Genomic DNA, 26,737 nt, shown 5'->3' on the forward strand with positions numbered 1-26,737 from the left:
TAGAAAATTTTGACAATAGCACTGAAAATTCACAGATAGATAAATTATATCATTCATATCTGTGTGACCAATTCTTTCCAAAAGAGAATATATTAATTACATGTTATTTCGTAATACTTTGATAATTTTATTTCTAGTACACACCAGAGTGTTAATTTGTCATAGAATAGATAATAGCAATATCCTGTAATAGTCATTGAAGCACAGAGTTAAAATCGTTGACCGAGCAAGGTCGTTCCTAGTAACCAAGAGAAACATATGTTTTGTTATCAAGGTCAACATTGTATTGGGTTCACTTTGGTCACGTGCCTTCTGCCTGCTCTAGATGATTTCACATCCTCTCTTATTTTTCACTTGATCTATCTTGATTATTTGGCGTTTAATTTTAACTCATACATGCGCACTAGAATAGCCACATTTTTGTCCGTACAAAAAACTTTTCACAATTGCATACAGTATGTACAGTTTATGGTGATATATTAATTATAAGCTTGAAAATATATTTTGTATTATCTTGGATTTGAAATATTGTTACCAGTTTTAATATTTTATTCTGTCCTAATTAGATCTTCAAAAAGTAGATTGCAACTTCTAGTTGCTCTGGTGATATCGAAAGTAATGAAACTCTCGATTGTCTGTCGATTGTCATAATTATTCCAAAATGCTATCTCCACTGGTTTACCTGTTTCCGTGAGGTTACAAAAGTCAAAGAGCGCTGGTGTTTTCAATGTGAAAACCCACTGGTGTCGGAAGCGCGGCCAGTCTCTGGTCAAGGAAACACCGGCAAGGAGAAACCGATGTGGTGACCACAAATTTTAACTAAATTACTAGTGCCAAGCCGCACTGATATTCCTTGCTCGTTACAATCTCTTGTGCCAAGAATTTCCTATAATAATAATAATAATAATAATAATAATAATAATAATAATAATAATAATAATAATAATAATAATAATAATAATAATAATAATAATAATAATAATAATTATTATTATTATTATTATTATTATTATTATTATTATTATTATTATTATTATTATTATTATTTCACACACGAAATTTGAAAATAAAATGAAATCTGTAAGTTTTACGTCCCACAGTTATGCCGGTTAGGCTAAAGGAGACTGTGATGATAAGTAATGAATGAAATGGAATGAAGAAAGTGGGAGAAAACAGGAGAACCCCGAGAAAACCCATGCACACGATGTTTGTCCACCACAAAGTTCACTTAGCGGGAGCTGGGATCAAACCAAGGACCCCATGCAACTGAGATGAACGCTCTACCACTGAGCCACCGCGGCCCCCACACAGGAAATTTATCTGCTATCACAATCGTCTGCTAATTTGTATTTGTATAACCAATCACCAGGTATAAGACTGAAATACATGAGACACAAGAGGCATCTTGCTATGGTTGAAAGTAACCACAAGAACTCCGAATGAGACTAGACGAATATACTAAAAGCAATAGGTTTAGGAAAGAAAATAAAGAGCGCCCCCTCCTTCTCAGTGCCATAAATCTGTCCTCCAAAAGGACGAGAGGGCTAGAAAATTTCATTCCACAGATGTGATATGGACAGAGTTTAAAAACCTGTTTTAAATGGCTAGCCCGCATTTCCCTCACGCTGCTAATACAAACAGGGAGACGCAGAGATCGCACTGTTGCAAATCTTCACATGAAAAAAAGAGGGGAATGAATAACTTAATTGGAGGCTTTTAGTAAAATTATAAGCTCATATAACAAATCCTTTATTATCGACCTGACTCTATGCAAATTTTTATAAGGATTTGTTCATTGCTTGCTGAGAAAAACACGAAAAAAGTTCCAATGTTATTAGATAGGGGAAAACTCGACTCAGCGAAGAGGTAGCAACAGCCTTAAGGAATTCGCCACTGGTTCTACATTCCACAAAAGAAGGGTGTTTTTTCTAAGGATAATAAAATCGTTCCTCTAAAGCAATTTCAATTGAAAGCAGTAAGAGAGGATTCGTAAGGCCTCAAAGAAAATACACTATTTTATTAAAATGGGAAAAAGTGCATTTTTAAAAAAATAGATAAAAATACGCGTGCGTTATGTAGATGTATACACAAAGCTTTCGGTTGGAATTTTACTTTACTGCTTTTATTTCATTATTCTTAGTATTAAAATTAATTTTTATAAAGGATGAAATGTACTTCAGAAGAAACTGTATACCGATATCCTTGCATTATACACACTTATTTAAGCATCTCCTAGCGATATTTTTCATTTTATTATACAAAGGAATGCTATTTGCGACGGGGAATTTTTCGTTTTATTCCCTCATGTCTCCGTAGTATATGATAATTCCCAGTCTGGCTTTCCTTGAAGATTTTTCAGTTTGGAATAATTTAGTTCGTTGGGTTGGAGCTTAACTCCCTTTCAGCACCGAGGCTGTGAGAAGTAGACCTCCAGCTTAACGCGGGAACAGAACCACACGAGCTTCCACCGGGTTCATATAATTTCTCTCATTTGTAAGGTGACAACGGGATTTAATTGATTTTTATCAAAATTTGTAATTTTTAACGAAAGTTGTCTGGTATAGACAGATATATCCAATGATAAAAGTCTTGTAGGTTTCGGACTAGATCTGAAAGAAGTGATAAACTTCTGACATGATTCATTAGCGGTCTTCATTTCTGCAGCGTTGTAATTGTATAAGCCATAATAATTGTTTTATTCACGTCTCATGATTATATCCTATGACCAGTGGAAGTTGGGCCTCACTAAGTTCCAAACCCAGACGACTTGGAAGAGAAGTGTGCTTTCCACGATTATCCAGGGGACCTAGTTTTTTTTTAATATGTCTCCTTTGAAATTAACTCATTGATACGCCTGATTTTAGTGCAGGCAGTACAAAGTTCAGTTCTTAGTTGGATATTACATTATCAGTACTGACTGTGAGATATATAGAATCTGATTAAAGAAGGAAAGAAAGAGAAGCTAATGCAGTTTACAATGATGATCAATTTGTTGACCATATACCTTCAATCAGCCCTGAAACGTCTGGCTTGCGATTCCTTCATGAGTTACTAAGGTATCGGGAGTAATTCCCCATATGTCACAGCAAAGTAACCTGATACATTTCTGTATTTCATAATCTTGTTTGGTCAAAAGCTTAGACAATATTACGTAAAAAGAAGCCCTGCTAATGTCCTAAGAAAGGGAAAGAAAACACTTGTCCAAGGAATTTTTTTTGCATAACTGGTTAGTTGTGTACCCAGTAAAACTTCATTATTATCAAGAGGAGGTGTCTGGCTTTAGACAGGTATCAAGAAATACACGAAGTCCCGTTCGCTGTCAACCCACGTAAAGTAATAAGGGTCGTACAGAATCTTCAGCGAGGTTAGTAAATACAAGTGCAAATATCGCATAACAACGTCCATCAACAATTAGCCCTATAAGTCTATATAACCCAGTAATATACAGTATGCACTGTACAGGATTGCAGCAACAAGTTAGTCGTAAGCGAGTTACCCTAGTTCCTAATGAATTGGCTTCATTCTTTATAATAAAATAACGGTGAATTCCCTTTGCTCCGAGAGGTAGGTTAACTTCATGCTCTTAATGTATTTGATATATATTGTCGCGGCCACGAACGGTCTCAAGGGGAAGCTTAGACCTTCGTGGTGGACTGGTAGGATTCTCAGTGTTAGAAAGTTGTAGAACACCGATTCTATCATTTGCATTTAAAGAACAACGAATAGTTTGTTCACGCTCCCAAGTAAGCTCAGGTAGAATTCAAAATATAGGTTTTATATACACGAGCGCTTAACTAATTTATGGGCGTACTGACAGGGTGTGAAGACACCGATATAGAGAACGATAGCCAAGAACAACAAGTATTTATATACCGCCAGAGGATAATTATATCACAACAAGATTAATTCATTTCAGGGCCACTATTTATGTGGGCCAGGGTTCGAGTCTCAATGTAGCCACCAACTTAAGTCAGCGGGTACATATCCCAACGATTCGGTTATCAAATTATGTGCGTGACGCGAGGTATCGCATGTCACAGGCCGACAACAATTATGTTGCGCGTGCACATTCCACCAATCTGTCACCAAAGTATGTCTTGGTGGAGGAGGTTGTTATTAGTACAATAATAATGAACAATAGCAAGAGGTAGCCTTGAAAAAGGCTGTTTATATTGATAGCAAGAGGTAGTCTTGAAAAAGGCTGTTTATATTGATAGCAAGAGGTAGCCTTGAAAAAGGCTGTTTATATTGGGACTTCAAATTAGTCCGTGTCAAAGAGGAGCTATGCAGCTCGGATGATAGATGGTTAAATGACATACAATTTCAATAACAACCGAGTGAAGGCGCAAAGGCGCAGATGTCCATCTCAAGCAAACAGGCTATCGAATGACCACTCGTCAAGGGGACAGCTTTTAGGGTCCCGGAACAATACAGATAACAAAAGCAAGGCGGTTTTCGTCTGAATGAGGACGAGTGAGGTCAGTACGCAAAAGAACAATAATTACGAGTATTACGATATTAGCGAGAAGGCGTCAGCGAGTTGGAATACCACTGCTATCAGCCAGTTCAGAATACTTGGCAAATTAGCATATCAAAGACATATTATATCATTATAATTAGACACGAGATTGCTGCTCGAATTAATAGAGATCTAGGAAATCAAAAGTAATTAGCAATTCACACAAACGATATTTAAGCAACAAAAGGTTTCAAAGTAATTTTGAAACTACTTGGGAGGTGATCCCCTTTACAGTTAAGCGACTTTATGAAAAGAGAATGCAAATGACAGTTACATGAAAACATTAAATAAACAGTGATAACCCACCTGAGGTCCGTGGTCCTACCTCCAGGCACTCTAAGTCGAGATGGGAAGACTCCGGGGCTATCTTCGACGCTGCTGTAGCCGTTTCGTACGCACCAGGTAGCACAATCACTTAAAAGCACTAAGAACACTATTACGAGAAACTTACTTGTACTTCGAGCGGCTGAAATACAAGAACAGGATAGACGGACGATGATCAGGACTTCATGTAAGACGATGTCGTCACTGAGCTTCGTACGGGATTAGAAGTCTTCGGAATATTTGGGACTTCGCACAGGCTGGTCTTCTCCTGGATGGATGATGGAATAGAGGTGAGACGAATGGTGAATGCAGTTCCCAGATTCGAACTACGTCCAACAGGATTTCATTCCACAGGTCATCTGCCTTCTCCAGTAGACTACAACATGGGCACGTCGATACGAGGCGTTAATATAGATATTGAGAAAGAATTATGAAACGTTCACCAAAAGGGAAGTATTGAGAATGTTTTTGGAATGACGTAAACAATGCAAGTTCGAGTTAGGAAGAATTTTATTAGCTGGCTCGAATAAGTCCGTAGACTGAATACATTACAGGGTGACTTCCTACATGAGGTTTTCTACGTAACTCAGCGTTAGCACAGGTTAACTAATAGTGTTTTAGGAAGCATTTAGGTACACAAAAGTTGAGTTTAATGAGAGATCTTGAGGAGATCCGTGAAGAGCCAATGCTCAGATTAGGTAAGCAGAATCTGAGTAATAATAACTAAGTTTGTAGGTTGACTGTATACTCACAGTGAGAACTGAAGTACTGTCCAGTTGAGCACTTAGGATTGAATTAGTGATAACACACACTGCTCGTCTCCAATGATGAATCTTTATGAAATATCCGTGGTGGAAGGAATACCGTCCTTACGCCGTATGATGGAAGTTAACAGTCACTGCCGACACAATAGCACAAGTCGGTGAGGGATGTAACAAAGTTTCTCCCGACCGAAGAACGGGCTATAACAAGAGTGTCAACGTTCCGGCGTAGTTCCAAGTTAGACTGTGGACGATAAGTCCATGTCTTAGAGTTTGATGGAACTTTACCCGAAGGAAGCAACAAGCTGGAGCTTGTGCCACTCCTAAAGGTGATCGGAATTCCCCCGAAGGGGGCAACGGGCGGAGGCCCGCGCCTCTTCGAAAAACTATGGAATAATCCCCGAATTGACGAATTCTATGAATTGATTAATTTCTCTAGAGAGATGTTCTCACTTTTTGTTCGACCTTATCATTTTCACACGGCACTAGGGTAGGGACGTGTGAAGGCAGGGGTAAGTCAGGGTTTTACCTGATTGGATTTCGAATTATTTATTAAACGAATTTAAGTTTCTGCGACTGCGTAAGCAGGCGGAGGGCGTATCCTAAAAGCTTCCTGTACATGGAAAAATTTACTGATACAAAAACCCTGATAACCTGAGAAGGTTAACATTTGACCTCATGTGTACAAAGAGTCAATTTTAGTTACAGATAGTACAATTTACTGAGACAATTTTAATTACACCGTGACTCTCCAGACACATTATATTTTCAATAAAATTTCAAGAGTTCAAAAGTTCAAACTTTGCAAGTGTGCTTTAAAAATTAACGACTTATGTCTGTGACAATTTATATTACTAAAACGTCCAAAAACAGAGTGAATAATCAAATTTATAATCGAACACTTGTGGTCGTATTACGGGAAGATGAGACTCTGTGTCATAGTTATTGAATATATGGTTGACTAACAAAATAACCTTTTTAACCTTTAAGTTAACTAAACGAATTTCATATTAATTCTGTCGTTTCTATTTATTTAAGATTTTGATAACCAAAAAGTAGGAATCTATTACTTTCCTGTAGTAGAAAATATTATCTTCTCTAGACGAGAAAGGTTATAGTTTAACTGATTCCTGAGCAGACAGTCAGCTGGCTGGGAGGGATGAAGCAGACATAGTATTTCATCCAACAAAAAAAAATAAAGACAGCGGGAGGAACTTGAATGCGCGAAGAGAATGACTAACATTTCCCTGCTCTCTCGTTCTTCCTTGTTTTAAGATTTAAGGAAAAAAATAAACTTGTCTACGCAATTAGAAAAATAATTGTCGTTAATTGTTTGAGTAATTGTGGAGTGTGGCAAAAATTTTGGCGCCAATTGAGATGGCGCGTGTGGCACACTACAGTCGACGCCCCTTAAGGAAAAAAAAAATTTTAGTTTGCTCCGACAAATCTAAACATTTTTTTTTTTTTTACTTAGGGCTAATGGCAAAATAAATTTTCAGAGTTGGCAACACTTTCATGTTAAATGAGTTTTTACTTTGGGTTGGCAACATTGACTTTACCTATGGTAGGTCGCAACACTGTTGTATGTTCGAGCAATACTACATACTAAGGTTAATTAAAATTGAAATAGAACATACCCTAACTCAATATAAGAGAACTCATATAGTATATAGTGACAATTTCATAATAAGTACATAAAACTAAGAAATGACACGATTAGTGAACTTTAAACTACATGATTGGATCATAAACTCAATGATGCTAATCAATACGCTATACCTATAGACATTTACAAAGTATGTATATGAGCTTAAACTAAATGCATTAATTCTTTAAACCTTTATAACTTTTCTCCATATGTACCTTAAAATTTTACATGTAAATTTAAATGATTTTATTTTTAATAATAATTTCCAAAATTATTAAGATTTTCTAACAATTGTGCTGATAGAATAAAAATAATATGAGACCAAGTAATTCGTATGCGATAGCAATATCGAATTGTATTTGCAAAGATACAAAAACAAAAGGAAACAGAATTACCAAATTCTTGTTTATCTACGGAAACATAATAAGGAAGTAGACACATAGTTGACCTTACTGAACCCAAACAAACCATTAAAGGATAAGAGATGAACTTGACCTACTTTTTAGACTTAACGGTACATTTTCTTTTTAACTTTTTCTTTTTCTTTTAAAAAAAAAAAACTACCCTAAACCATTAACACATTCAGCTTGGTCTCGAGCTGATATATGATATTTTCTACAGAGGGGTAAACCACAGAAGATGAAAGAATTCAAGAATCTGTATATAGACTCATATATATATTCTTCAGCTACACAACTAAACTTTGAGATATTTTTTTTTTTTTTTTTTTTTTTTAAACTGTTTCTTGTCCCTACGTTAACGGAACCATTCTATTTGGAAACAGATGTTTCGAGATTGTACCTTTTACACATATGACTAATATATTGTAAGTGTAAATTACAGCTACCTTTTAGATGTACGTTTAACAAATTAATGATGCAAATTATCATTGCATTGGATTAGACAGAATACTATTGTCACACTTTTATTCTTATATAATTAATATAACGTACGAGGTATTATAGACCTCCTGATTTGAAACATTATCGTTTTCAATACGATTATTATTAGCATGGATGTTGTTGGCAACATCAATATTAATACTATTATTACTAGCAACAATGTTATGGTGGCTATTTCTTATGCATTTTGTTACTTTAATTATTTCGAATTTATAGCTACAAGCATTAGTTTGATCAGTTTGTATCAATTGTTATAGAAATTGATAATGAATCCTTCATAATTGATTTACAAAATGGCAAAGCTTACGAGATAACATGAAAATTGATTCTCTCACTGAAAGTGTTTTAGAGTACAGGTGAAAGACCTTTTGTACATTTATGTGGGAAATATAAAATCACTATGCCACAATGATATTATGATACAGAGCAAGAAATTACAGATATGAAAAAAATATAAGCTATTTATGCATTATGATCTTATGAATCCGTTAAATAATGCTTAAATAAGTTAAGTAAGTTAATTGTTATTTCAATGATATTAACTTACGAGTAATTAAAGGAGATTCCTGAACAACAAACAATAGATAGTTCTAAAATTAATTAACATACTGACTTCTAGTATGGTTGAAATAAATTATATTCTTTGCGCGTGGGACGCAAGTTGCACAATTTTTGTTTCAATAGATTATTTTAGAAAGGGATGAATATGCCTTTCGTACTAATGACTCAACATAAATAAATCTACTAAAGTTTCATGATTAGGCAATTCATAGACACTTCTCGTTTGAAATAGTAATATTTGAGTTATAATTGAACATTTACAATTAACGATAAAATACTAATGTTATTAATTCGCGAATAGCTAATTAATGTGAGCTCGTCCACGCTACTGGACTAGATGAGCGGTTAGAAGACATTTAAACTATCATAATATTTCTACATGTATTGCCTATAATTAAGTATACATATTACCTTAAAAGCTTTTTCATTACATTATAACTACATTGTAAACATGCATAGGCGATTATTTGAATCAATATTTGGTTTCCAATTAATCGGCATCAGATAAGGGTACTTAATCATACTAAATTCATACATTTTTCATCCTTATTTAAGGGCACGAATAATACACAATTAGATCACTATACCAGAATTTCTTACTAAAATTCGCTTTACAATTAACCTCTAGATTAAATGATTTTCATTTACATATGGCGAGAGCTCGAGAATCCTTAAGTCACTGTTGTAGATCAAACAATTGATCTTCAAATAACAAATTAACGATAATTAAACTTCGGATGAGAGAGTTTTACATTAAGATTTTCCTTTTTGAGAGGGGCGGCTTGGCTTTTTGAATGAGATTGGATGACTTGTTACGTTTAGTAATAATTGCATGAATTTTATTAGCAATTTTGAGGCGTCTGATTTCAACGCAGAAAAGATAATAATGGCTTAATTTAGTAGAACATTTAGACAAATACACAATTAACTCGGCCGTGGGCAACTTTAATAGGCTTTCTGGTGCGGACAACCTTTTACTTAAGGAAGAATGAATGGAACTAGTCATTGGTGCTCCTAAGATAACTAATACGTAATGAAATAACACATAATACTAACTTCAATATACCTGAAAGATTTTCTCGCTTGACAATAACCTTGGAGCGGATGGCGCTCGGAATCACTTTTATACAACAGCAAACTTACTCAGTATAGCAGGCCTGTTCAGAAGGGCCGCTAATTCGCACTTTTACCACATTTACATATCTCTGCAAAGGAAACAAGACACTTGGCCTCCTTTTCCTTGCGTTTTATTCGCCTTTTTATCGCATTTTGTCTTCTGGGAGAAGACAGAGGGGCTGCAAGAAAATGCGCCCAGGTCGGTAAATTTACGGACCTATTGAATCAACATAAGCATGGCTGGACCTAGACTGACGCAAAGAGGTGTGGTCACTCCGAAAAGATGACGACAGCTGTTTTACGCGAGTAGGCAGCAATTCGCAATCGCTATTTCGAGGACAGTTTGAAGGCACTGTCAATAGCAATCTAGCACAAAAGAGAGATATGTATCCTACATATCAAACGCAATCTATATGAATTTCTTCAAGATGCGAGGGGATTACTACTTAACCCAAAACACTACAATTGAAAATTAGCGAGATTATAAATTGAGCGGAAGCACCTGAGTTTGATGATTACGTCACATGGGCTGACGACATTTTTACGTCCGACACAGTTGCAATTAGATTTTCAGATTGATACTTTCCATATTACTTTGATATTATACAGCCATTGCAATACAAAGATATTTAACTAGAGCAGTCTACAACATTTTCATTAAATAATAGGTTTCAATATTCCTGAACAAACATACATGAATGCACGCAATTTCTCAATTCATGTCTAATAATACTCATAAATGGATACATTTTCATTGAAAAGTTCTACATTTGCCGTGAGGTTTAGATAGCTTCTGTTACTAGAAACGATTAGAAACGCTAAATCGTTGTACAACTTCAAAGATTTCAAAGGGTCATCCGTTTTGACACATTTAACTAAACGCAAATCAATAAGAGTTGATTCTAGGTGTTTGACAACAAGATTTTTGTCGACTAGCGGTAATAAAGCAACAATTTGTATTCTCGGATTCGGACCAGAGAATGCGAAAAGAACTGAAGGTCGTAACTCTTCATGATACTCAACTAAATTAGAGAGATAATGCAAAGACATGGTTTTGATGCCGTGAAATATAATTTCTGAACTATTCGCTAGGCTAGTCTGGAAATGCAATTCATACCATTTTCGGAATCGTAAGCCGCGTAGATTTTGAACAATTTCCTCTTGTTCTGTTAATCCGTAAGTGGGATTAAACAATTCAAATTTAGGCAAAACTGAACGTTGCGCAAGTAGGTACTTAAATGAAGAATCTTGCATGAGAACTTCGTCTTCTTTATAGACAGGGTAATACAATTTATGATGGCCAAACATTTTGACAACTAATTTTTCTTTCTCTCTCTCTCTACTAAACTACTGAAATACGAACGAGTGACGAATAAATGAACGAACGAGTGGATATCGTCACATACATAAAACAAATGGACTTTCTCTCTATGATCAATGACTTAAGTAATTAAGTTTTACACGAATCAAATAACTGCACTTCACTTAATGAGTTAAGAATTCTCACGCCTCCGTTTTTCTTTACTACTACTATTATACCTTCTTATTAATGTTACTAGGAAGAAGAAAGAAACTTCACCAGTTGAAAGAAAACAGATCGTTCTTCGAAAGGTTGCGGAGGGAAACAACTATTTCGTTCCGCTATTTTCGCTGTTTTTTTTTTTTTTTTACAGCCGTGGGTTGACGGCGAGCGCAAAAGGAAAGGCTTTCTGTCCAAAAGATTGAAAACTTCCTGTCGCGGTCAATTTTCTACCCTATTTTCTTTCTAGGTGTGAACCTTCTTTGATCTTGTTTTTCTTTATTTACAACTACCACGGGGGGGGGGGGGGGGTTGGAGAATAAACGAACAAGATGTTTCTGTGAGTGTTATCTTAGCTTAAAAAGATTGGAACAATAAGTTCTGCAATGAAACTATACCTAACTCTCTTTTTAAATTTGTAAAAGAATGTAAGATTACGTTTACGTCAACAAAGCAAAATGAGAGATTTGTTGTGTCTCTACCATACAACTATCTTGTGATTTAAAATGAACAAAATCTTTTGAATGAGGTGTGCAAACTATTCAAAAACACACAAATTAACTTGATTTACTTTGAAACACACTTTCCTTAAATTTTAACTAAAATTACAAGATTAAATCAATACAGTGTAACAATTTACAAGATAGATTAAATTTTTCGCTATCACAAGCTGTTACCAAAATTTACCAAAATTAACAGAATTTACACTTGTGATGCAGGTTCGCATGTCACGCGCTGCCATCAATTTTGTCGCGGCGGTGACATATCCCTTCCGCTTGCCACCAATTCTGTCGCGGCCACGAACGGTCTCAAGGGGAAGCTTAGACCTTCGTGGTGGACTGGTAGGATTCTCAGTGTTAGAAAGTTGTAGAACACCGATTCTATCATTTGCATTTAAAGAACAACGAATAGTTTGTTCACGCTCCCAAGTAAGCTCAGGTAGAATTCAAAATATAGGTTTTATATACACGAGCGCTTAACTAATTTATGGGCGTACTGACAGGGTGTGAAGACACCGATATAGAGAACGATAGCCAAGAACAACAAGTATTTATATACCGCCAGAGGATAATTATATCACAACAAGATTAATTCATTTCAGGGCCACTATTTATGTGGGCCAGGGTTCGAGTCTCAATGTAGCCACCAACTTAAGTCAGCGGGTACATATCCCAACGATTCGGTTATCAAATTATGTGCGTGACGCGAGGTATCGCATGTCACAGGCCGACAACAATTATGTTGCGCGTGCACATTCCACCAATCTGTCACCAAAGTATGTCTTGGTGGAGGAGGTTGTTATTAGTACAATAATAATGAACAATAGCAAGAGGTAGCCTTGAAAAAGGCTGTTTATATTGATAGCAAGAGGTAGTCTTGAAAAAGGCTGTTTATATTGATAGCAAGAGGTAGCCTTGAAAAAGGCTGTTTATATTGGGACTTCAAATTAGTCCGTGTCAAAGAGGAGCTATGCAGCTCGGATGATAGATGGTTAAATGACATACAATTTCAATAACAACCGAGTGAAGGCGCAAAGGCGCAGATGTCCATCTCAAGCAAACAGGCTATCGAATGACCACTCGTCAAGGGGACAGCTTTTAGGGTCCCGGAACAATACAGATAACAAAAGCAAGGCGGTTTTCGTCTGAATGAGGACGAGTGAGGTCAGTACGCAAAAGAACAATAATTACGAGTATTACGATATTAGCGAGAAGGCGTCAGCGAGTTGGAATACCACTGCTATCAGCCAGTTCAGAATACTTGGCAAATTAGCATATCAAAGACATATTATATCATTATAATTAGACACGAGATTGCTGCTCGAATTAATAGAGATCTAGGAAATCAAAAGTAATTAGCAATTCACACAAACGATATTTAAGCAACAAAAGGTTTCAAAGTAATTTTGAAACTACTTGGGAGGTGATCCCCTTTACAGTTAAGCGACTTTATGAAAAGAGAATGCAAATGACAGTTACATGAAAACATTAAATAAACAGTGATAACCCACCTGAGGTCCGTGGTCCTACCTCCAGGCACTCTAAGTCGAGATGGGAAGACTCCGGGGCTATCTTCGACGCTGCTGTAGCCGTTTCGTACGCACCAGGTAGCACAATCACTTAAAAGCACTAAGAACACTATTACGAGAAACTTACTTGTACTTCGAGCGGCTGAAATACAAGAACAGGATAGACGGACGATGATCAGGACTTCATGTAAGACGATGTCGTCACTGAGCTTCGTACGGGATTAGAAGTCTTCGGAATATTTGGGACTTCGCACAGGCTGGTCTTCTCCTGGATGGATGATGGAATAGAGGTGAGACGAATGGTGAATGCAGTTCCCAGATTCGAACTACGTCCAACAGGATTTCATTCCACAGGTCATCTGCCTTCTCCAGTAGACTACAACATGGGCACGTCGATACGAGGCGTTAATATAGATATTGAGAAAGAATTATGAAACGTTCACCAAAAGGGAAGTATTGAGAATGTTTTTGGAATGACGTAAACAATGCAAGTTCGAGTTAGGAAGAATTTTATTAGCTGGCTCGAATAAGTCCGTAGACTGAATACATTACAGGGTGACTTCCTACATGAGGTTTTCTACGTAACTCAGCGTTAGCACAGGTTAACTAATAGTGTTTTAGGAAGCATTTAGGTACACAAAAGTTGAGTTTAATGAGAGATCTTGAGGAGATCCGTGAAGAGCCAATGCTCAGATTAGGTAAGCAGAATCTGAGTAATAATAACTAAGTTTGTAGGTTGACTGTATACTCACAGTGAGAACTGAAGTACTGTCCAGTTGAGCACTTAGGATTGAATTAGTGATAACACACACTGCTCGTCTCCAATGATGAATCTTTATGAAATATCCGTGGTGGAAGGAATACCGTCCTTACGCCGTATGATGGAAGTTAACAGTCACTGCCGACACAATAGCACAAGTCGGTGAGGGATGTAACAAAGTTTCTCCCGACCGAAGAACGGGCTATAACAAGAGTGTCAACGTTCCGGCGTAGTTCCAAGTTAGACTGTGGACGATAAGTCCATGTCTTAGAGTTTGATGGAACTTTACCCGAAGGAAGCAACAAGCTGGAGCTTGTGCCACTCCTAAAGGTGATCGGAATTCCCCCGAAGGGGGCAACGGGCGGAGGCCCGCGCCTCTTCGAAAAACTATGGAATAATCCCCGAATTGACGAATTCTATGAATTGATTAATTTCTCTAGAGAGATGTTCTCACTTTTTGTTCGACCTTATCATTTTCACACGGCACTAGGGTAGGGACGTGTGAAGGCAGGGGTAAGTCAGGGTTTTACCTGATTGGATTTCGAATTATTTATTAAACGAATTTAAGTTTCTGCGACTGCGTAAGCAGGCGGAGGGCGTATCCTAAAAGCTTCCTGTACATGGAAAAATTTACTGATACAAAAACCCTGATAACCTGAGAAGGTTAACATTTGACCTCATGTGTACAAAGAGTCAATTTTAGTTACAGATAGTACAATTTACTGAGACAATTTTAATTACACCGTGACTCTCCAGACACATTATATTTTCAATAAAATTTCAAGAGTTCAAAAGTTCAAACTTTGCAAGTGTGCTTTAAAAATTAACGACTTATGTCTGTGACAATTTATATTACTAAAACGTCCAAAAACAGAGTGAATAATCAAATTTATAATCGAACACTTGTGGTCGTATTACGGGAAGATGAGACTCTGTGTCATAGTTATTGAATATATGGTTGACTAACAAAATAACCTTTTTAACCTTTAAGTTAACTAAACGAATTTCATATTAATTCTGTCGTTTCTATTTATTTAAGATTTTGATAACCAAAAAGTAGGAATCTATTACTTTCCTGTAGTAGAAAATATTATCTTCTCTAGACGAGAAAGGTTATAGTTTAACTGATTCCTGAGCAGACAGTCAGCTGGCTGGGAGGGATGAAGCAGACATAGTATTTCATCCAACAAAAAAAAATAAAGACAGCGGGAGGAACTTGAATGCGCGAAGAGAATGACTAACATTTCCCTGCTCTCTCGTTCTTCCTTGTTTTAAGATTTAAGGAAAAAAATAAACTTGTCTACGCAATTAGAAAAATAATTGTCGTTAATTGTTTGAGTAATTGTGGAGTGTGGCAAAAATTTTGGCGCCAATTGAGATGGCGCGTGTGGCACACTACAATATATATATATATATATATATATATATATATATATATATATATATATATATATATATATATATATATATATATATATATATATATATATATATATATATATATATCTTTATACATTCCTCTGATTATTATATTTTGTCTACGATTGACGAAATGTATTTTCTATACTTTATGTGGTAGCTCAGTGATAGAACGCTTACTTCTTTTGCGAAGAGTCCGTGGTTCGATCCCAAGCCTGTGAGTCTGTGAACATAGTTTCTGTGGCGTTTCTCGGAGTTTTCCCGTTTTCTATCATATTCTTATTGCATTAATTCTTAATCATTCACTTCCATTGATCACCCGTTTCCGTAGCCTAAAGGGCAAACTCTTGGGGCTTATAGCCCTAATTTCATTTTATAATTTACTTAAATCTTCCTATAGTAATAGACCTAATGCATTAGCTTCACGTAACTACGTACAGTAGTTGTCTTTGAAACAACTACATTTCCAACGGCTGATCGTAGTGAGCAACATACCCTGTATGTACAAAAATATAATAGCTATAAAAATCTGTCTTTTCTGCTTTTCTAATTTGAATTTAAGAACGCTTTGTTGTATTTGCTTTAAAAGAAAGTCCTTATAATCTGCTTGTTGCTATAAATTAGGCAGAACTCAGTCTGGAGTGATTGTCGTGGATAGGAAATGAAAGAGAGAGAAAGAGAACATAAACCTATGGATGGAAGGTTCTAGTTCGTCCTTTGCACGTGATAGGGGCGTGCTCCAGCTAACTGCTGGGAATTAATGGCTCGTCCGGGGTTCTTCCAGAGTGTCGCTGTGTACGTGACCACAGACAGGCTCTCGACCCATGATTGCCAAATTTAGACTTACATTGTTGTTTGACTAGATTCTCATGCGTGTTATTATTGTATAGAACAAGGTGATATTGAAAGGAAGAATTACATTTGAGAGACAAATCAGTCTAAAACTTAATTATTATTTTCTTTTATGTAGCTGAAGTTTGTGATATCCTGTAATCAAACAGTTCCAAGCGCGTCTGTAGTACGCGTTGTCCTCGTTTCGACTCTTGGAAGGACGGAACACACAATTTTTGATGCTGACTTAGCATCATGAGGCAACTCGAATTAAAACTTAGTCGCCTCAAGTCTGGAAAGCTAGAAATAATAATCATATGAACCAGTGTGCTCAGTGGCGTCGGAAGTATTTTTCAGCGAGGGGGGGCATAATGTTGTCTTGACAATAGGCGCGGGAATATAAGATAGGTAAGATAATACGAATATATGTATGTTCGCAATGTAACAATAATTGGATTTGGTTGAACAATATAATAATAATAATAATAATAATAATAATAATAATAATAATAATAATAATAATAATAATAATAATAATAATGTAAAGCAACTGTAAACAATTTCGTAAGGATAAAATTTCCACCTACGAGAAGCTTTTAGGTTTACATCTTTGAGATTAATTAAGCGCTCTCAAAGAGAAAGATTAATCTGGAACAGAATTTTTCACGTTGCCATAAAAAAACAAAATTCAATTCATATAATCACTGTTGTGTGACGCTTTTACATTCTGAAAGTGAGGGGGCAAAGCCCACCCATGAAAATTTCAGGGGGGCAACTGCCCCTTTGCCCCCCTGGTTCCGACGCCCCTGAGTGTGCTAACTACACGTCGCGCAACTTACTGTAAAGTTATTGTTCTGGTTCAGTGACGGCTCTTGAGGGAAATCACACCGGTAAAATTGTCAATTTTATCTGTGCAAGATTTCCCTTTAATTTGCAGTGATAATATTTATTTTCTTCCTTGACGTGACTTTCCTTAAGCGCCTATAGATGACTTAGAATTTCTATTCTGGATAGAAAATCCCCACCCCCTTACCTTCAGGAGATTTACTTCTTCATATTTGTTATATGTACTTTTTACTTACATATTCTGTCTTTTTCTCAATGAGACAATATTCTAACGTGAGTTTAGAAGCCTTACTCCTTACACTATTAAAATCATCAAAGTTACCGATGAAAGACTATATGTATGTACTGTAGTGTAGTGCGTATGTACTTTCACTAGTGACTGTACCAAGCAGGGATGTGATTATTTATTTTCGTATCGTTACTTTTGGAATATCCTTTCTATATGGAGCAAAGATTTTAATTTAAGAATATGAGAAACTTTTCTATATATCTACGTAACATAATGCATATTTAATGTTTTTCTTAATTATTTTTTTCTTTTCTTGTCTTCTAGATAGACAACAAAATGAGTGAAACTGTTGTGACGGAAGTACAAGTGGTTCGTCAACCCAGGACTGTGCAAGTCAGCAAGGGACCTTGGCCTTTTTTACCGCAAGGTAAGCAAGCGTCTTCTCTTTTGCACTTTTTTAAAAAAAAATATTTTTGCACTGTAGCACTTTTTTTTTTTTTTTTTTTTTTATTGGTCGTAAGCGGATATGACTGATCAAGTGATCATGCTTTTGAAGCGTGGTATTCTATTTCTTGGAAGTACTTGTAAAATGGTGACTACTAAATTCTTTGTAATTTATTAAGAGTAAGAAAGAAAGAAAAACTTTTCAGTGTAGTAAAAGTAGCCTATATGTTTATGAAAAACGCTGCGAAGCAGCATGCCTAATATTTTAGAGGAGTGTTTCCCAGTTGGTGGTCCGCGGGCCTCTAGGAGTTCAAGGAAGAAATTTAGGAAGTTCGTGACATTATTTACATTTTTTGAATCAAAAGATACAATATATTTCAGGCAAAAATTTTCCTGTAGACCGTATGTCTGGAGATCTAGTACATATAGTGTAGCCAAATCCAAACTATCACTTCTCAGTATGATGTGCTTATTCCGTAAAAAAAAAAAAAAAAAAAAAAAAAAAAAAAAAAAAAAAAACTATTTAGGGGCCGTTCAAAAATTTTATGGCCCCTGATTCGAAAACTAATTATTGGTCAAGATCGCAATCTTTTGATGATTTTTTTAAAACCATTCCTAAACTTCTTGTTACAATTTATAAACGTTGTAAATCTCATGAACCCCTATGAGCATATGAAGATATACAGATCTTAATTGTTGTTAGTATTACTACTTACCTCTTGGCTACTACTACTACTACTATGCACATATCAAAATTGAAAGGAGTGAAGTCTTTCCCTTGCCTTAAAATGAATAGGGGGCATACAACTCTAAAATTATTGGAAACTACTGTTTTAGAGGAAAAGAGCAGAAATTTTGAGTGTATCCTGGCGTTAACAAGTAGTCCAGATTCTGCTTGCCAGGTCAATATTTGCCTCTGGACGTGGTTTCAGGTTTAACATCCGGAAATGTTAATTATTGTATTGTGATTCGACATTAGACTGTGTATGTTCTCCTTGCCTTTGATTTCATAAAGTGGTCCTAAAAATCATCACTACTTTTAATATTTTGACATTCCACTCCTGTGTTTAAACTGTATGTTTGTTTAGTTTTTGAAAAGCCAGAATTTATTATTCTCCGAGCCTGGAAGAACTGTTGACGTTAAAAGGTAATATTTTTGATATATATATTTTGGATATATTGGATATACATTGGATATAATATTTTGGATATATTATGCAACCTAGAGAACGAGGGGGGCACTGTTCAATTTATGTAGATTCTTTCGGGTTACGAAGGCAATCATGTACTAAAATGAGAATTCCATTTCTATCGCCATGCCGTTTGTGATCTTCGTTTTTCTTTCTTTCTTCGATAAGGTGCAAAATTTGAATATATATATATATATATATATATATATATATATAGTGGTGAAATGTGTAAGTGTATTAAGAGCCAGGGACTACCAAATTCTGAAACCTAAATAAGTCTGTTAACTGTTCGAGTCTGAAGTTACTAACGGAAGTGGCGAATGTAGAGTATATAGAGTTTTCGTAATTTCTTTAGCGTCAAACTAGAAATTATGCTCTAGAGGAAGGGATGAGGGAGCAAGTGCTCAACCCAACAATACATACTTGACCCTAGACATGTGTTGTAAATGTAGGTTAGGTAATACTAAACCATAGTTTCTAGTTTATACCATTCCTAAGCAAAAAATATATACACTATCTCCAAGAAATTGAAATATAGGGTCGTCACTTCTTCAGACTAATCAGATGTTTCTAAAGGTATTACAAAAATAAATCTGTTACGAGTTTCGTTTAGTTTTCAAACCGGGAATTTTCATCTTTTGTAGTCTTATTGTAATGTTTTCATTTCTGATGCATTCCGTTATTGCTACTATGAGGCAGTATCACAGTTGACCTTGTCATTTTCGTGTAATTTGTTTTCTTTATAATCATGAATCACTGGTAACTTGTGGAGTGTTTCCAAGTTTGATTTGTAATTTCTTCCTAATCATAATAGCGGATGTAGGAAGCATGTGATAAGTATGTTGTGTCCCCGAAGCATGTGATAAGTATGTTGTTTCCCCGAAGTATAATTACATTTATATCGCTGAACAATACAAACTTATTTTTTTAATTCACGTTGGAAGAACATGTTCGGCCTACTGAAAACATCCCTAGAATTTGAGCTTATTTAGATATTCAAAGCATAGACAAAGTGGATTAGAAGGAAAAGTAAAGTGTACAGTTTCCTTGGCCTTGAATTCATTATAAACTTGTTTACTGTATTCTTGTATACGGTGTTGTGGAAACTAATTTTTTTTTTTGTGATTTCCCTGTATGAAAAAAAAACTTGTTCATATATATATATATATATATATATATATATATATATATATATATACTAGTATTATTACTATTAAAAGCAAACTAACAATTATTCGTGCACTGATTACGTGGTTTACAGGTTGTTTGTGCAGGCAGTGTTTATTTCAGGGAAATTCTCTCACAACCACCCACTGAAGTATCACTGGTTACCAGTATTTTGCATTGTTACTTTTCAGCCCGTGTGTAAGAAATCAAATGTCTCCTTTCGTAGAAAATCTGAAATCATTGCGTGCGGGATATTATTATTGAAGTTGTATTATTAACTTCGCTATTTACTTCGGTTCGAAAGATTGAAAAGACAGGAAATTTCAAATATATGTCAACTGAGCTTTTACAACTAGCAGCGCGTGTCATAAACGCAGCAGCCGAGACACAACTGTGGTATAATCATAGTGCTAGATTAGGAAACTAAATTGGAAAAACTTAACGAAAGCTAAAGAGTATAATGCGGTTTCAATGCAAAATGGATTAGAAATAATGGTGTACAATAACTATTTGAACACTCGATTACGGTAGTTTGTTTAAATTGTGAAGCATTTCTTACAACCAATACAATATGTTTGCTGTATTATTATTACATTTTTGTTATCACGTTTACTTATATTCTTCATTGTGTATACAAGGTGGCCTGTAACACCCTACTCATTCATCTATCGAGTGAATCATGCTGTTGTGCATTCTGATTCATATTAATTGACGCCATGTTCTGAGAGATATTTTGTCAACATAACAACTGTCTCCCATATCTAAATAAGTTACAACAATGGTTTATACCGAGACTAGATGAACTTGAAATCAGAGAGGAAATTTGGTTTCAACAAGATGGAGCTCCGGCTCATTATGCTCTTTTTTATGCGCAATTATTTCAGTGACACTTTTCCTGATAGTTGGATGGGTCATAACTGAAATGTCCCCGGCGCCCATGAAATGGGCCACAAGAAGTTTGGACTTGACAACATGTGACAACTATTTTTGGGAATACATAATTTATTAAAGAACATTGTATCAAATCAACATTATAACTTGAATATGATGAACTTGTGACATTTGGAACAATAACCTCTACTATGTTGCTAAAAATGTCTTACAGAAAATAGCATCACACTGTCTTACGCAGCGAAAATGACTGCACACATATTCACTGGGCTCATGAGGTATATGAACAGGTACAGATTTACGGGCCTATCCTATAGTTTGTAACATTGAATGTTGAACTACACATTGCAATATCATTAATCTTTGTCTCATATATGACAATTGACTTAGAATTGTAATATTTTAACAATTACTTTTAGTGGCCCTCTTGAACTTTATCTGTTTTAAGTCAAATATTGTCGTGTTGCCCAGTGCAAAATTTTTGGTTGACAGTAAAAAGGAATTTACTGAAAGAACTAAAGTATTTTAACAGTTATTTCGAGTAATGTCTCTAAACTTCACCTGCACGATGAAAAATATTTTTGAATCTATAAAGCGTCTCAAGTTAAAGTTCCATAGAACTTCGATTGTCTGTAGTTCCGAAAGTCTAATCGCAAAATTTTTTGTACCATCGTGTTCCATTCATCGAGATCTGTGGTCACTGAGAGAAACATTTTTGATGCTACGATGCTTCTCAAGTGAATGTAGAGATGAATGTACAAAAGAATTGAAATTATCTGAAGTTCCGAAAGTCGGATACAAAATTTTGTTGTACCATTGTGTTCCTTTTATCGAGATCTATAATAATCGTGATACCACAACGCTTCACTCCAACCGACTTTTTGACCACTTGTTTGAGACTATTCCTTTTGTTATTTTTGCGAGAACTATCTGCCCATAATGTGTAGTCCTTAGATTGTGCAATTCTCTGCATATGGTTGTTAGAAACATGGCGACATTATAACGAAGCTTATCGGGACATTTGACAAACAGCTTGTAATCTAGATTACCTTATATTGATGTGTTTATTTGCTTTCACGTTCTGATCAATAAAGCATATTGTAGTTTACAGACAACATTTTAATATTTTGTTGCTATTGTGTATTTTTATTATATACTAAATATGCTTTTCCTTTTCTTTTTTTCATAGGCGGGATTTCAGAGCCTACCCTTCGATGTCGTAACACAATTGGCAACGCGAGTACTGGACCCGGAAATTTGAAGAAGACATTATCGCTTCACAGGATGAAGCAGTTCCCCATTTACTACAATTGGAGTCAAGTAGACCTTGTGAGCAATGTTCACTATTTGCTTAATTCTTCACACAAGGCTGTCAAAGAATCCGCAACTCGTTGTTATGCTGCTGTGAAAACTGCTTGGGAATTCTTTCAAGCCGTGTATCTGACAATTTGTGTGTACCTTGGACTTTTATTAATTTCAACAGAAATGATTGGGTGTGTGGTCGGCATAGCATTGGGTTCGAAGCCTCCTGGACTTGTTTTTATGCTGTCAATGTTGACTCTGCTAGGGTGTGTAGCATGTCAAGCAATCCGACATGACAAAAATTGCAAAAGCAACAGAAGAAAATATCACTAAATTAAGACAATTTATTACCTGGCATGAATGTTTCTGACTGGCACTTGTACTTGAGGTTGAGAAAATAAGAAGATAAAAAAAAAGTCCTGAATTTTTAGTACAAATATTATTATTATTAATCACTAGTTGTAAATATATTTCATTCATTTCTATAAAACATATATGTGACCATATGAATGAAAGTTTTAAGTGATACGCTGCTCAAGATAATTTAAAACTGTGTAAATAACTTATATAAAAGGAATTTTTATTATGTGATATTCTGAATGGGTTGAGTGTAATATATTCTCCATTTATTTTGGAGCTTCATTATTTTATATATTATATAAATATTCACCACTTTTGATGCTTTAATATTAACAGGTTAGATTACTTGTCAGTATGTACACTATATTTATCCATTCCATTTTCATGTACGTAGATAATTTTTATAGCAAAAGTGACAAGTTAGTTTTTTATTGCTCATATCAAGGACATAGGAAGACTAACTTTTAAGACTGTTTGCAGTGATGGAAATGAAAACAAATGTCCAGTATATTGTGACTTAAGAATGTGATTAATATGGTTTATGTTAAAAAATATGTTGAAATTTGACTTAAAACGGCTGTCTTCCAGTTTGTATATATATCGCAAACGGTATGATCCAGCTAGTCAGCTCCTAATTTTTACGTGTTGTAAAGAAAAATTATTGCGTGCCATATTTATGTTGAAATGGAATATGAGTGTTAAATGCATTTGTGATTGAATGAGTGGTGTATTCTTTAACAAGAGATCTGAGGAGTGTTAGGAGTGTTTTTTTTTTTAATTAAGAAACAAAAAGAATGATTCTAGCCATCTTTGTACATATAAACGCCTATACATAATTTCATAATATAATTTTGTATTATTTTTATCATGAAATGATAACAGTTAAATTGAATAAAAACTTTATTACAAAAAAATGTGTACTGTTGTTAAAACCCTTGAAAATTTAAAGATATCAGTGCCATTAACTATTACACAGAGATTCTTCTCATTTCAAAGAATTATCGGTGAAAAATTTAATAGAACTGGCTCTTAAATTAAATATTAAAAGGAAATTTCACAAAGTGTACGGATTTATGCATTTCATAACTTTTAATGATAAGGTGGATTAAAGATACCAAATTTTGGTCTAACATATATTTTACATTGTGTGAATTTAAATTTGAATTTCGCAGAAACTACTATAGTTATTGTCCAGAACAGAGATTGGATGACACATTGGGTTATATTTTTTAAGTCAGCCTGTATTTGGTCATAAGAAGTTCAATACAACTCGCATCGTAGACGGGATTCTCATTCTACGAGTGGTAGCTAGGATCTGGTTGAAAAGAGAGGTGGTGACGAAAGAGCTTTAAATTACTCAAAATTTAGTGTTTCGATTCATACCTGTCTGTGTTACTAGGAATTTATGCATTCGCTCCTAGATAATCACTATCTCACGGAACAAATCAAAGAAAGCTTGTCTGACTCATTATTTTTTTAAATCTATTTTCGTAGGGCAATCTGTTGACGTAGAACTTGTTACAAAAGGGTCTTATGGAAAAGTGATATATAATGGTTTGTAGTGACTGTTTAGCATAGGTTGACGGGCGACTTTTGCACGATTATCGTTATGACATATCACTTTTCAGATACACAACTAGCGACATGTACCAAAAAAAGGATTAAGTACAGGAAAGAAGGTCCAGAGCAACGGCTTATACTGGTTGGATTGCTTGGGCTACCACTAACCTTTATATCACTTGTAAATTATTATTAGAGTTTAGGTTCTACGTTATTATACAGTCTTTAAAATAATAATAATAAACTTACAACACACTTTCGTTTTATCAAGTAAATAAAGATTTTCTCTTCACTAACAAGACATTTTATCTTATTAGTACTACGGAAAAGAGATCTTACATTTCTACCTTTATTTGTTCCATAAAGTATATCAACATTTTGCTTTGGATTGGTGATAATCCTACTCACCAGAGTGAATGGAAGCTGTCGGAGTAATAAAGAATGCTGAAATTGGCGATTAGCATCCGTCAGTATCCGGCTGCTGAAATTAGCCAACGCATTAGCCTCCGTCAGTAAGAGCCTTGGCAACGAAACACAAATAATAAAATAAGCATTTATAATAGCTATGTCAACTATCGCAAAGTACTATAAAACACAAGGATGTTATAGAATAGAGGGTCTGTCCTTACAACAAAATCTTGTTAAAGCCATACGTCACAGTTTCGCCACCTTTACTCTGCCCACTCCTCCCAATAAGATCGCAATGTTTTGAGCCAACAATCATGGCAGAAACGAAAGTAGTCAATCAGACGATGGCGGAAATGAGATTAGCCAATCAGATGTGCCGATGCTCGGATGTTTTTTGGCTTCATTGATTAAATAGGATGAAAATACATATGGGCAGAGCCTCTGTTTTATAGCATCCTTGATATAACACAAAATTTTCGTTGCGTTGACGCAAATCGCTACGGGACGAGGCTCAAGATGTCAGTCAATTCCGAAAGACTCCCAAAATGCCTTGTTATTACTCGTATAATTTTCCTTTACTCTTCGCTCACGCCCAAGAAACCGATTTCTCTAAAAGCAACTGCTGTTACCTGGCAGCCCATTCGTACGCTGTTGGATGAAGTGGAGCGAAGGGAAATGCGCTGATACTATTCTTGCTGTGGTAGCTAGTGTTTTCCTGCTGCATTATCATATAGAAGACCTCGTTAAGTTAGCAAGACAGACAGCGTGCAAAGAAGTTAGTAGATCTTTCTAAATACATATAGTTCTCAGAAACTTGTATCATTGAAAGAAGATACTAAAGTATAAAATTAACAATATAATTTATTTTATAACAACTTTATTTTGTAATATTCTAGGGCTACTGTCGGTAGCCCACAAAATACGCCACTGATCCAGGGATTATGTAAAACACATAATATTTACAGGAAAGTACTAGTGAATCGTAGATTTTCCGAGTAATTCGTAGGCCTACCTAACTCAATAACAGAGGGATATAAACTAAGTGACAGAGCACATAACACAAGTTCAATAATATTAGGTCTTAATATTTTGGACATAATCTGCGGCACAAAGGTCTACGAAAATGAAACTTTGAAAGCACTCGAGTATTAATTCAACAACAACAAAAGTTATGTAAAAATATTTCAGCAAGTGGGCCCCATTCTCTTTATCTGCATGTACTGTAGTTACACGTTGCCACTTTTCATAATTGGGTCTCCTTTCCTCATTGCTCTTTCTTTAAGAAACAATATATTTCATTCGTAAAATTTTTTATTTGAATGCTAGCCTGTTCTCAATTCGAACCATGTGATATAGAGTTTCGAGACATAATTCATATTGGAAAATGCAATAGTTTTTGTAGTGGTGTAGAAAGCATGACAGAAGAATGAGTATTGCCAACAGTGGGTCGCCACAGTACATGCACTGTGTGTTAGCAAAAATCTCCAACTCACAGTTGTTTCTGGGAAAATGACTTGGGGTCAGGTTTTACATCGTCGTACGACAGAGATAGAACTTATAGTTTGACTTGTCACCATTAGTTGTTCCTTTGATGTATCGTAACTGGCCAGTTATAAACTTTCATTTGTGTTATATTTTGATTTTAAATTTAATTTTTAAAGATAAACAATTTTTTTTACATAAATTCAAATCAAAAATCTATAATAAAATGCTAAAAATTATGTAATTTGTCAATAAATTTGTTTTATATGCTAAAAACAGTTTAACTTACATAATGAACATCCTCATTATGTAAATCTTGTGTTGACAAATTTATCTAAATCAAATTCCTAGTTATACATAAACCCGATTTTCTGGGTCATGGCGTAGTTCTACGTCACTTTAAGTAACAACCTCAGCAAATATATATATATATAATCTCACAATATTTCCAAAATAGGGAAGGTAACCA

At 35.2% G+C, this 26,737-nt stretch overlaps 1 protein-coding gene across 1 annotated transcript in view; it reads left to right on the forward strand.

The window, feature by feature from the left end:
- The window catches only part of LOC145671102 (uncharacterized), a 215,632-nt gene extending 191,900 nt beyond the window's left edge, over nucleotides 1–23,732 (forward strand). Inside the window, exons 3-4 of the mRNA XM_081739869.1 lie at nucleotides 17,789–17,891; nucleotides 22,346–23,732. Of these exons, the coding sequence (XP_081595995.1) occupies nucleotides 17,789–17,891; nucleotides 22,346–22,791 (549 nt within the window). The 3' untranslated portion in view covers nucleotides 22,792–23,732. The remainder of the gene's footprint in view (nucleotides 1–17,788; nucleotides 17,892–22,345) is intronic.
- The last annotated feature ends 3,005 nt before the right edge of the window (nucleotides 23,733–26,737 follow it).

This window comes from Thermobia domestica, chromosome 15 (genome assembly GCF_964235325.1).
Source record: "Thermobia domestica chromosome 15, izTheDome1.hap1.1, whole genome shotgun sequence".
In the NCBI taxonomy this organism is placed as follows: Eukaryota; Metazoa; Arthropoda; class Insecta; order Zygentoma; family Lepismatidae; genus Thermobia; species Thermobia domestica.